Source organism: Littorina saxatilis, linkage group LG12, assembly GCF_037325665.1.
Source record: "Littorina saxatilis isolate snail1 linkage group LG12, US_GU_Lsax_2.0, whole genome shotgun sequence".
Lineage (NCBI taxonomy): Eukaryota > Metazoa > Mollusca > Gastropoda > Littorinimorpha > Littorinidae > Littorina > Littorina saxatilis.
The window spans coordinates 27,606,780-27,619,265 of record NC_090256.1 but is presented as its reverse complement, the minus strand read 5'-3'; the positions used below and the strand labels follow the sequence as shown (position 1 = coordinate 27,619,265).

Here is a 12,486-nt window from a genome sequence, read left to right as displayed (position 1 = left end):
GTAATTGATGCATGAATTGGCGTCTCGCAGAATTACACGCCCCTGAGGAAGGCCTGGCAACAGGTCGAAAATGTGGGCTGCCACTTGACATTCTTTGTTTGGCTTTTCTTTTCCTTGATTTTGTTATACGTGTATATATATATAAACTAGATGAATACCCGCTTCGCCGGGTAGCCGGCTTCGCCGGGAAGAAGTACTTAGAGCAGTACGCCGAACTATGGACCCGCCAAGCTTAGGTCCCTCCCAGATTCGTGGAATGGGAACAGCACGAAAATGATTCAGTGGCCATAATGCCATTCCTGACCATATCGAGTCCCATCCTTGTCGACGAATGTAACCGTGTTAATCACCTTTGGAGGCGAACTCCACTCAAACAGGACTGAGCAAGTTATGGCTTCTCAAAGGAAGGCCAGTACATAAAATTACACAAAAGCCGCCAGACCACATCACAAACAGAACTGAAGAATGCACAGGTGTTGCTTACATAGAGACACACACACTCACACACACACACACACACAAACACAGAGAAGCCGTATCTATAGAGAGATAGATGACAGTGTATTTTTCGCGTGGCTATAAATTGATTCGACCTTTGCACTTTTACAGTGAGGATAATTTACGGGTCCAATTTACGTTCTGTACACTGCGTTGACCTTCTAAAAATAGGTAACAGTAACAGAACGCCGGGAATATCCGAAGACGCTCAGCGCAGTGGACAGCGCAGTGTAGTAACTTACAACTGAACGGGAAAGCCACACGAAGGAAGGGAGATAAACGCCAAACACTGGAGAAGATAAGGAAGAGTTACTTATAATGGTGAAATGAACACAAAAACGAAAATGAGTTCAGCGCTGCGCGCTGAGAGCACGTGTTGAAATATCTCATCGATGATATTGTGTCCGGGGTGTAGCTGAATACGGTGTCCAAATTTGAAAAAGATCCACCGAGAACTTTGGCGTTGTGATGTGGTGTAGCGGCTATGGTGTGTCGGTATGGGGGCCCGGGTAAGCTGAGGTGGAACCAAAATAGCTGAGGTGGAACCAAAATCGGTTCCGCGCTGCGCGCTGAGAGCACGTGTTGAAATATCGACCAGGTTGTGTCGTGTCCCGGGTCTACTTGAATATGCCCACCAAATTTGAAGCAGATCCATCGAGAACTTTGGCCGTGCATCGCGCACAGACACACAGACAGATACACAGACAGACACACAGACACTAGTCGTATATATATATAGATATATATATATATATATATATATATATATATATATATATATATATATATATATATATATATATATATAGAATGGGAGCGTGAGTGCGTACCTGTCCAAACATGACGTAAGTCAAGGCGTTACGTAAGAGAGCAGTGTCGTCAGAAAGGTTTAGGAAGCGAGGAAAGTCATGGTTGTCCACGAACAGCCCCAGCACACTCGTGTCCTTGAAGCATTTTCTCTAAAGACCAAAAACAGAGACAAATCTTAGTTTCTATCCATTTAAAACTGCACTTGATTGTACACATGTACACTGTTTCGTGTACAGGACTGAAGTTTGACAAGAGAACACATTCTTCTGCAAATCCTTCTTTCTTTATTTGGTCTCTTTTATTGTACTGTATAAATAGAATTTAACCACATCACAGGGTGCACTTGTACCCCCCTCCAGCTAAAAAAAGAAGAAGAAGAAAACAGATTTTTTGTTTACTTTGAAATTTGGTTATATGATTCCTTGGCAATTTCGGAGCTTAGATGGCACCAGATAGCACCATTTTGCTTTCCCCCAGACCCCCATAGGAGTCGCGCACCCTCGATTTACACTTTTGAATTCTAAGTGAATCCCCACCCCCCTCCCAACTATCTGATCCGCCCCTAACATCTAGTATGTGTGAACATAGCTTTTCTTAGAAATCTTTTCAGAGGCTGTTTATCGGGGAACGTTAGAAGTCTTTCTGCTTCGGATTTCTTACTTGCAATGTCAAGCTCTGAGTGTTTTCTAACATAGACTATCTCGTAGAACTTTAACAATAGCTTTAAGCAATTTTTGTCATAGGCCGTTTGTCGTGGAACGTTAGCATGCATCTATCTTTTTTTTCCGGATGTCTTACTTGCAGTGTGAAGCTCTGAATAATTTCTGACATACACCGGGATGGGATGTTAACATGCAGCAGCTCTTTTTCGGATTTCTAACTTTCAACGTGAAGTTCTTGATTATTTCTGTGACAGACTGTCAATCGTTGAAACTCTCTGCTTTGGAGTTCTTACTTGCAAGGTCCTGGTGCTCTGAGTAATATATAGATCGTTTATCGTAGAACGCTAGAAGTCCCTTTGTTTTGAATGTATTGCATTCAAGATGAAGCTTTTTGTGTTTTCTCTCATAGAATGTCTCTAGTGGAACTTACATATCGTATTTGTTTTGGATTTTGGTCACACTCTTACGGATTTCTGTCATTGACCGTTTATCGTGGAACGTCAGCAGGCTCTCTGTTTCAGAGCTCTTGCGTGTAACGTCTTAATAGAATGTCTCTCGTGCAACTTTAGCAATGTTTCTGTTTGGGATTTCTTACTTGCAAGGCCAAACTCTTGTTGATTTGTGTCATGGACTGTCCCTCGTTGAACGCTCGTCGCATGGCCCAGTAGAGCGGAAAGTTGAGCACAGAGGGCAGGGGTCCCTGGTAGCCTCCCGTGTAGCACGTGCGGTCTCCGTTGTTTGCTTCGCCCATCAGAAAGACGCCTGCACTGGCTGTGAACTCTGGCCAGAACCACTTTTGTACCTGGAGAAGCAGAGACACGGCAGATAATTTAGATTACAGAAAATGTTAATACAAACCAGTTTGTTACAAGGTATTTGTAAGCATATTCATTGTGACATAGCTGTGACGTTATTAATTGAATATTCGTTCCATACAAGCGACATGAAGATAAGGTTTTGCAACATCAGGAAACATCCCTTTTATATTTAGTCAAGTTTTGACTAAATATTTTAACATCGAGGGGGAATCGAAACGAGGGTCGTGGTGTATGTGCGTGTGTGTGTGTCTGTGTGTCTGTGTGTGTGTGTGTGTGTGTGTGTAGAGCGATTCAGACTAAACTACTGGACCGATCTTTATGAAATTTGACATGAGAGTTCCTGGGTATGAAATCCCCGAACGTTTTTTTCATTTTTTTGATAAATGTCTTTGATGACGTCATATCCGGCTTTTTGTGAAAGTTGAGGCGGCACTGTCACGCCCTCATTTTTCAACCAAATTGGTTGAAATTTTGGTCAAGTAATCTTCGACAAAGCCCGGACTTCGGTATTGCATTTCAGCTTGGTGGCTTAAAAATTAATTTATGACTTTGGTCATTAAAAATCTGAAAATTGTAAAAAAAAAATAAAAATTTATAAAACGATCCATATTTACGTTTATCTTATTCTCCATCATTTGCTGATTCCAAAAACATATAAATATGTTATATTCGGATTAAAAACAAGCTCTGAAAATTAAATATATAAAAATTATTATCAAAATTAAATTGTCCAAATCAATTTAAAAACACTTTTATCTTATTCCTTGTCGGTTCCTGATTCCAAAAACATATAGATATGATATGTTTGGATTAAAAACACGCTCAGAAAGTTAAAACAAAGAGAGGTACAGAAAAGCGTGCTATCCTTCTTAGCGCAACTACTACCCCGCTCTTCTTGTCAATTTCACTGCCTTTGCCATGAGCGGTGGACTGACGATGCTACGAGTATACGGTCTTGCTGAAAAATGGCATTGCGTTCAGTTTCATTCTGTGAGTTCGACAGCTACTTGACTAAATATTGTATTTTCGCCTTACGCGACTTGTTACTCTTTGACATAACTTTAACACACACACACACACACACACACACACACACACACACGCACACACACACACAAGCACACACAAGCACATACACACACACACACACACACACACGCACACACACACAAACACACATACACATACACACAAACACACACACACACATACACACACACACACACACACACACACACACACACCACACACACACACACACACACACACACACACACTAAACCACAACCAAAATACACCAAGACAGTTCTTAAAATATCATTTTTCTTTCAAGAACTTATTTGTTGTTATTTTTGAACGAACAAACAAACAAGTAAAAAAAAAACGTACGAACAAATTGGGACCGTTGATGATCGTAGAATTGAACCAAACAGTGACAATAATAAATAAGGCATAAAAAACAACAACAAAAAACAATTATAGCAACATGTCAATAGCAGTTTTCTCTCTTTAAGTTCGTCACATGCGAGCGAGAATTTGCGCGTGTGACCCATTCTGATAATCATCGCTCCACGGCTATCACCAGTTTCTCTCTGACAGCATGCTAAATTATTGCCCGAATCTATCAAAACAAGAATACAGAGTTATCTCCCATAATGTTTTTCGCGAGCACTGATCTAAATTTGAGATCAGTGTTCGCGAGACGAAAATGATTGCAGATTGGCCGACTTCGACAGTGATCTCCGTTCTGTTCTTCACAGTTATGACAAAGACATCGTTCTAAGGTCAAAACAAGTCGAAATTTTGAGACTGCTGTATGGTTGCATCACTGTCAACTGGTTACAGAAAAAATCGCCTGCACCGGCGCGCACCGGAGCCAAAGTTGATTATCACGTGACACTGGCGATAGCCGTGGAGCGATGATTTTCAGAATGGGTCACACGCACAAATTCTCGCTTACATGTGACGAACTTAAAGAGAGAAAACTGCTATTGACATGTTGCTATAATTGTTTTGTGTTGTCGACAGCTTGACTAAATGTAGTAATTTCGCCTTACGCGAGTTGTTTGCACAGTATATACATCCGCGAAAGATAGCTCGCTTGAAACTGTCTTACATATCAATTCCTTTGTAATTTAAAAATTACACAACACCAAAATCATTATCGACGATCGCATTACAACACATTACAACAAGTCGCGTAAGGCGAAATTACTACATTTAGTCAAGCTGTCGAACTCACGGAATGAAACTGAACGAACTGTATTTTTTCACCAAGACAGTACAGCTTCGTCAATCCCCGCGTGAAGGAAATCGCTCACCTCCCACGTGCAAAACGTAGTGATATTGACACGCCAGATTAGCGCGGTAGCGTATTGTGCTAAGCAGGAAAGCGCGCTTTTCTGTATTCTTGTTAACTTTCTGAGCTTGTTTTGAATACAACCTATCATATCTATATGTTTTTGGAATCAGGAAATGATAAAGAATAAGATGAAATCCTTTTTGGATCACTTTCTTAAATTTTAATCGTAAGACTAATTAATCTAATGTTGTTAAAATGTGATCACATTTTAAGAGTAAACATGACATATGTATATATTTTTAGATTCAGAATGTGATGAAGAATACGATGCAATCAATTTTAAATCTGTTTGCGAAAAATCGATTTTAATGACAATTTTAATGAGCAAACTCATTAATTAATGTTTAAGCCTCCAAGCTGAAATGCAATACCAAAGTCCGGGCTTTGTCGAAGATTACTTGACCAAAATTTCAACCAATTTGGTTGAAAAATGAGAGCGTGACAGTGCCGCCTCAACTTTCACGAAAAGCCGGATATGACGTCATCAAAGACATTTATCAAAAAAATGAATAAAACATCTGGAGATACTATACTCAGGATCTCTCATGTCAAGTTTCATGAAGATCGGTCCAGTAGTTTTCTCTGAATCGCTCTACACACATACACACACACACACACACACACACACACACACACACACACACACACACACACACACACACACACACGTACACACACACACACACACACATACACCACGACCCTCGTCTCGATTCCCCCCTCTACGTTAAAACATTTAGTCAAAACTTGACTAAATGTAAAAAGATCTAAATATGTAAAAAAAATCGAGTTCCTCTCCAGACAAAGAAAACCAAGGCATCCTGTCAGGGATAGAATGAGACCCGAAGGGAAGTAACTCATTTTTGACCTGAGTTCAGGATGCGTGTGACCCACCTCTACTGCCGTGTCGACTCTATAACCATCAAAGCCGTATTCCGCTGTGACATCGTGGATCCAGGCCAGCAAGGCATCTCGCACGTACGGCACGCTTTGGTTCAGGTCTGGCAGTGTGGACAGACGACACAACTCCACCTACCTCAGTCAGAGGAAAGAAATTTGAAGGTTCAATTTAGTTTGATTTCATTTTATTTCATTTAATTTCATTTAATTTAATTTAATTTGATTTAATTTAATTTAATTTAATTTAATTTAATTTAATTTAATTTAATTTAATTTAATTTAATTTAATTTAATTTAATGATTGTCTACGAGCCACGGCGGAGGCACAAAGGTGTGATATGGATATTGATTATTGTAGTGAGTCATCACATAAAGATGGACTTTGACCGTCCTGGCCTGGATTCGAACCCGTGTCTAGAGCTGTTGGGGTCTATGTCGACCAAAAGAATGGGATTCACTGTAGGTCGAGTTCCTGTAGGTGGATTCCCTGTATACCTAAGACTTTAAAATTGGCAATCTTGTACACAGGGAATACCACAGGGTGTAGTTCCTGTAGCGTTTCGCTAATATCAATGAAAGTCACGTGATGCTTAGCGACATCGTTAGAATTTGATGTTTTTTGATTTGATCTTTTTTGATATTTCTTAGAAATTTGAGTATGGTTTGTCTCCCCCGAAATCGGCGTATGCTGCCTGAATGGCGGGGTAAAAACGGTCATACACGTAAAAATCCACTGGTGCTAAAAACATGAGTGAACGTGGGAGTCTAAGCCCATGAACGAAGAAGAAGAAAGAGTATGGTTTGCAAGTTTTATTGAAAAACTGCACCCTGTGGGATTCCCTGCAGGGGCGGACGAGGGGGGGGGGGGCACAGGGGGCACGTGCCCCCCCCCCCCGAAAAAAAAGAAGAAAAAAAAGAAGAAGAATAAAAAAAGATTTTTCTATGCTGATTCTATGACCATTTCTAAGTTCAAATGGCACCAGATGGCACCATTTTGCTTCTTTGGGCAAAAAATTTTTCCGGGAGGGCATGCCCCCGGACCCCCCTAAGAAAATTCGGGCGCTTCGCGCCCATCACATTCACTTTCGATTCAAAGTGCCCCCCCCCCCCCCTTACAAAGCAACTGATCCGCCCCTGCCCTGTATACTAGATTGCCAATTTTAAAGTCTTAGGTATACAGGGAATCCACCTACAGGAACTCGACCTACAGGGAATCCCACTCTTTTGGCCGACATAGACCCCATCAGCGTGACTAGAGGATGAGACAGAGCTACCAGAAACCCTCCTCACCCCACCATCATACCTCACAGCTATAGGTTTAGTATTGTGATGTGAAAATGTATTTATATGTCTATCGTATTGTGTTCCTTTGCTATAATCTTGAATTCCATGGTTTTGAAAGCATATCGGAATAAACACTGTTTAAACCAACATGTAACAGACCATTGTGGTGTCGAATCCTATCCCGCAGGGTTAATTCATGTGATCTCTAAAGGATAGACTATAAGGCTTAGGGGTCGAAACAAACGAAAATCAAAAGAAAACTGCATCATATGTATAGCTCCTATTCCATTCTTGTAACATTACATTAGGTTTATTTGTAAGAATATGTATTCTGACTTATTCTTTGGCTGAGAGGCTGAAAAAAGACTGACAGATTTACAGACTGACAAAATGAATTACTGACTAACTGACGTACTAATTGACTGACTGTAATAAGACACACCAACCTCTGTCTGATTCAGCCAGTCGGAGATAACACAGTAGTCGTGGTAGTGCCAAGTTTCGTTGAAAGGGACATAACCCGTGAAGTTATATCTTGATCCCATCGGAGGACCCATGTGGTTAGCTACCCTGGATGCATTTCAAACATGTCAAGTGTTATACGAATGATCGGCTGACTGTGTGATCGCTTATAGTTCCTGAAGTTAAGGACAGATTTTTTTGAAATTGTGTGCACATAGTGTTCCTAGACATCTCAAAGTTTGTACACATTTTGAGGCGAATCGCTGAGCAAACGTTTGAGCTGTGAGCAAAAGAAAACGAGCGTGAGCGCTTTGTCGTTATATAACACTGCAGCATTAAAGTAGTATTACTGTCGAGAAATATTGCCCGAACGACATACGCCTTAGCTATTAACGATCAAAAGTGTGACAGGCAAGCAGACAGAGGGACAGACAGACGGTCATGATGTACAGACTTGCAGGCAGTTTACTGGTTAGGCTGCAACATCAGTACAAAGCAGCAAAAGTGAATGCTGGTAAGCATCCCGTTTGATCCAATGAAGCATTTTTCGCATCATCATCATCCTCATCCTCATCCTAATCATCATCATCATCATCATCATCATCATCATCATCATCATCATCATCATCATCATCATCATCATCATCAACGCCGTCGTCGTCGTTGCCGTCTTAGTTCAAGCAAGGTTATTACTTCTTATATACTGTGAGCAAAAGAGTTGTGAGCCTTTTCTGATTAAAGGCATAGTGAGAACACTTAAATAAAAGTACTATTCGCCTGTCAGGCTAAATCACAAATTGCACCAGCCATCAAGACAGTGTACTCAGAAAATAGTTAAATACTCACACGTCCATCATTACCCAGATGTCTCTTTGGTGGCAGGCATGTACCAAGTCCATTAACTCTTGTTTTGTTCCCATGTGTGGATTTACAGAGTACATGTCCTTGGCCCAATACCCGTGGAAGCCACCGTCCGTGTTCTCCACGAAAGGAGAAATCCATATAGCGTTTGCACCTAATTAAAAAACAAACAACACTATGAAACCGTTCTTTTTTCTTGTACAGATCCGCTAACTTAATCAGATCTGCCAAGGCTTTTACAGGTGATAAGATCATCCCCAATTCATAAAACATCCCACTCTTCACAGAAAGCCGTCAGACTGTTGATGTTTGGTATTTGTCTAAGTGGAGGGATGGCTTTATTCCATGCCCAAGCCTAGCCAGATCTGAGATGGTGAGCCGAGCAGGTTTCATGGGAAGGGTTAGCAGCATGTGAAGGGATATTACATGTACCCAAGGAAAAAAAGGCCCTTTGGTCACTTTCAAAATTATACCATTGGATCCTGCGTCGGATATAATCCTACGGCGCAGGAGGACTGCCTTCACTTTGCAAAAGCAATTATTTTAAAACCTTAATTAAATGTCTCTAAATATGCACACAATAACTACTAAGGAGAACCTGTGTGGGAGTTGGTTTGGGTTGCTCCCACTGAGTTACTTCGTTTATGTAAGTGATGCTGGTAACTTGGCCGCCGCGTCGGCCCCTACACTCATATATGGACTACTTTTTGTATCCAGCACCGGAGAAAAGCGGCACCTTGGAGCTCATTCATTCACCTTCATATAATTGATTACCACACTTGTGGTGCGTTTTCGATCAAATCGTGCGGTGTGCTACTAGATTAATGTACGGTGGATTTTCTCAGATTCTTCAGATTCGTCAAATTTGCCAGAAACTCTCCCAAAACGGTCAGATCAATATAGTATAGTTCTGTAAATGTGGAGTGCAGTTGGAAAATATTTGAGCAATAGGACATTGTCATGACAACATAGTATGTATTGCAAAAGCAAGTTCACTGTCAAGCAACATAATTATAACTGTATCACTAGCAGTTTAGGTTTCTTGGTAGATCGTCCCCTTTTCTTACTAACCCGACTAATTGAATGCGATTACTGCTTTTTGCGTGAAGACATTCACTTTTATCAAAACACATTCACTGTCCAAATATGTCGTCATAAGGCACATCATTTGTAAATAAATATATTGCAATTAAAGAGAAGTTACAGGCATGGCCACATGAACATTTTTTGAAAATGAAAAATCAAAACAAAACAAAACGCAAAAAAGCACACAATATCACCCCCCCCTCCCCACGAATTCCACAGTATTCGATATACTAAGATCCTTTATTAAATTGAAGCGCTGTGTGAGGCCTCAGAATGATAACAAGCAAAGGCACATGAAACTAATCTGAGGGGGTAAAACAGCTTACTGTCTCGCCACTAAATCCAAATAAATGTTAGAGGGGTTGTCATACCAAGGTCGTGTATGTAGTCCAGTCGCTGGACGATGCCCCTGAACGTCCCCCCACAGTACGACCTTAGGTCAGCGCAGGGAGACACAGGCACAGGACCGCTGGGCCCAAAGCGATCGGTCAGCAACTGCGTGAGATAAGTCACAGGCACTTGACACTGTCAGGGAGTCAGGAGAAGGAGAAGAGGGGGTGACCCCGCTCTTGTCTAGTTATACATTCCCCCCCCCGCGGGTTAGGGGGAAGAATTTACCCGATGCTCCCCAGCATGTCGTAAGAGGCGACTAACGGATTCTGTTTCTCCTTTTACCCTTGTTAAGTGTTTCTTGTATAGAATATAGTCAATTTTTGTAAAGATTTTAGTCAAGCAGTATGTAAGAAATGTTAAGTCCTTTGTACTGGAAACTTGCATTCTCCCATTAAGGTAATATAGTGTACTACGTTGCAAGCCCCTGGAGCAAATGTTTGATTAATGCTTTTGTGAACAAGAAACAACTGACAAGTGGCTCTATCCCATCTCCCCGCTTTCCCCGTCGCGATATAACCTTCGTGGTTGAAAACGACGTTAAACACCATATAAAGAAAGAAAGAAAGAAAGAAAGTTATACATTAGAATTAGACAGGGGAGCTAGCACACCATACCTGAGCCGGAAAACACTCCATATCAAGTGCTTGGTATCTGAATTTATCTGCAGCGAAACACAGATGTACAAAAACAACCCCAAAAAACCACAAGTTCATACCTGTTTATCTGCGTTGGTTCAATAACAGTGTCCCTTCAACGAGTGAGGCATTTTTTGTGAGTTGACGAATAACTATTCAAATATCATTTAAACACGTTTACGCCTGCACACACACACACACACACACACACACACACACACGCACGTACGCACACACGCACACACACACACTCGCACGCACGCACGTACGCACGCACGCAATCACACACACACACACACACACACACACACACACACACACACACTCGCACGCATGCTTGCACGCACGTAAGCACGCACGCACGCACGAACACACTCACAACATCTTTAATACGTCCAGGCTTTTATTTGCACGGCCGCTTTTTGCTGCAATTTAGGTAGTCATATTCCATTTTCGGATGAGACGAAAAACCGAGGTCCCTTCGTGTACACTACATTTGTGTGTGCACGTTAAAGATCCCACGATTGACAAAAGGGTCTTTCCTGGCAAAATTGTATAGGCATAGATAAAAATGTCCACCAAATACCCGTTTGACTTGGAATAATAGGCCGTGAAAGGTGAATGTTCGCCTGATAGGCTTGAAGTTTGCTGGTCGATGTGAATGCGTTATATATTGTGTGTAAAAAAAATGTCTGTTTGTCTGTCTGTCTGTAAAAAAATTCCATTTCAAACGGCAGAAATTAATATGTAAAGCGCGGAGAGCACAGTTGTGGTTCGCGCTATATAAGCTTTCCATAATAATAATAATAATAATAATAATAATAATAATAATAATAATAATAATATACGTTTATACTAAACTTTTCATATTTGCATATGTAATTCCGGCCATTCTATTAGTGAATGAACTGTTATCAAGATGTTACACCCACCTGATAAATAACGCGCGATTTCCATTCCTCTGCAGTGCGACAGTGAGAGACTGGTACAGTTATCAAGGCTGTCACGATCACACACAAACACCAACTTTCGCACATTGCAACACACTTTGTAGTGTGTCTGAACACATACAATTGTCGATGATATCGCAGTGTGCTAATGTCAGCACTTGCACCGTGTATAAGAAAAGTTAAAGCACATGCAAACACCAACACTTGCTTATTGTAACAATCCTTTCAGCTTGTCCAAACACAGATAATTGGCGTTCATAACTCAACATTTTATTTTTGAGTGTTTGCACCCTGCGCCCGCTAACGTTTGATTATCTACTGAGTTTGAGTTTGGATTTGTGTTCTTAGTCTGGACGCTTCGGGTAACTTTTGTTTTGATTTATATCCGACAGAAAATGAACACTTTTGCTGTGAGGAATATTTTCACTTGTGACAACAGGAGCTTGTACACACGTGCTTTATTCTGTCCTTCTAATAATAAGTGTGTGAAAAAGGGAAAGTCTATATCTGACACACACACACACACACACACACACACACACACACACACACACACACACACACACACACACACACACACACACACATACACTGATGTGTGCTATCTGTGATGACATCAGTGTGTCTTCTAGTATACAAGCACATGCATTCTATTTGTGTGATATTATGTCTCAACACAGATACATGGAAATGGACCAAGACATTTCACTAGAGCAAATTAAACATGTTCAAGCGCCCGTGCCAGCGGTCAGATAAAAGTTATCA

At 41.0% G+C, this 12,486-nt stretch overlaps 1 protein-coding gene across 1 annotated transcript in view; it reads right to left on the bottom strand.

The window, feature by feature from the left end:
- The window catches only part of LOC138981651 (uncharacterized), a 24,317-nt gene extending 12,174 nt beyond the window's left edge, over positions 1 to 12,143 (bottom strand). Inside the window, exons 1-7 of the mRNA XM_070354647.1 lie at positions 11,704 to 12,143; positions 10,115 to 10,238; positions 8,643 to 8,811; positions 7,781 to 7,904; positions 6,045 to 6,182; positions 2,566 to 2,772; positions 1,329 to 1,457 (exon numbers count right to left, since the gene is read on the bottom strand). Coding sequence (XP_070210748.1) covers positions 1,329 to 1,457; positions 2,566 to 2,772; positions 6,045 to 6,182; positions 7,781 to 7,904; positions 8,643 to 8,811; positions 10,115 to 10,238; positions 11,704 to 11,808 — 996 coding nt within the window. The 5' untranslated portion in view covers positions 11,809 to 12,143. The remainder of the gene's footprint in view (positions 1 to 1,328; positions 1,458 to 2,565; positions 2,773 to 6,044; positions 6,183 to 7,780; positions 7,905 to 8,642; positions 8,812 to 10,114; positions 10,239 to 11,703) is intronic.
- Positions 12,144 to 12,486: the final 343 nt, after the last annotated feature.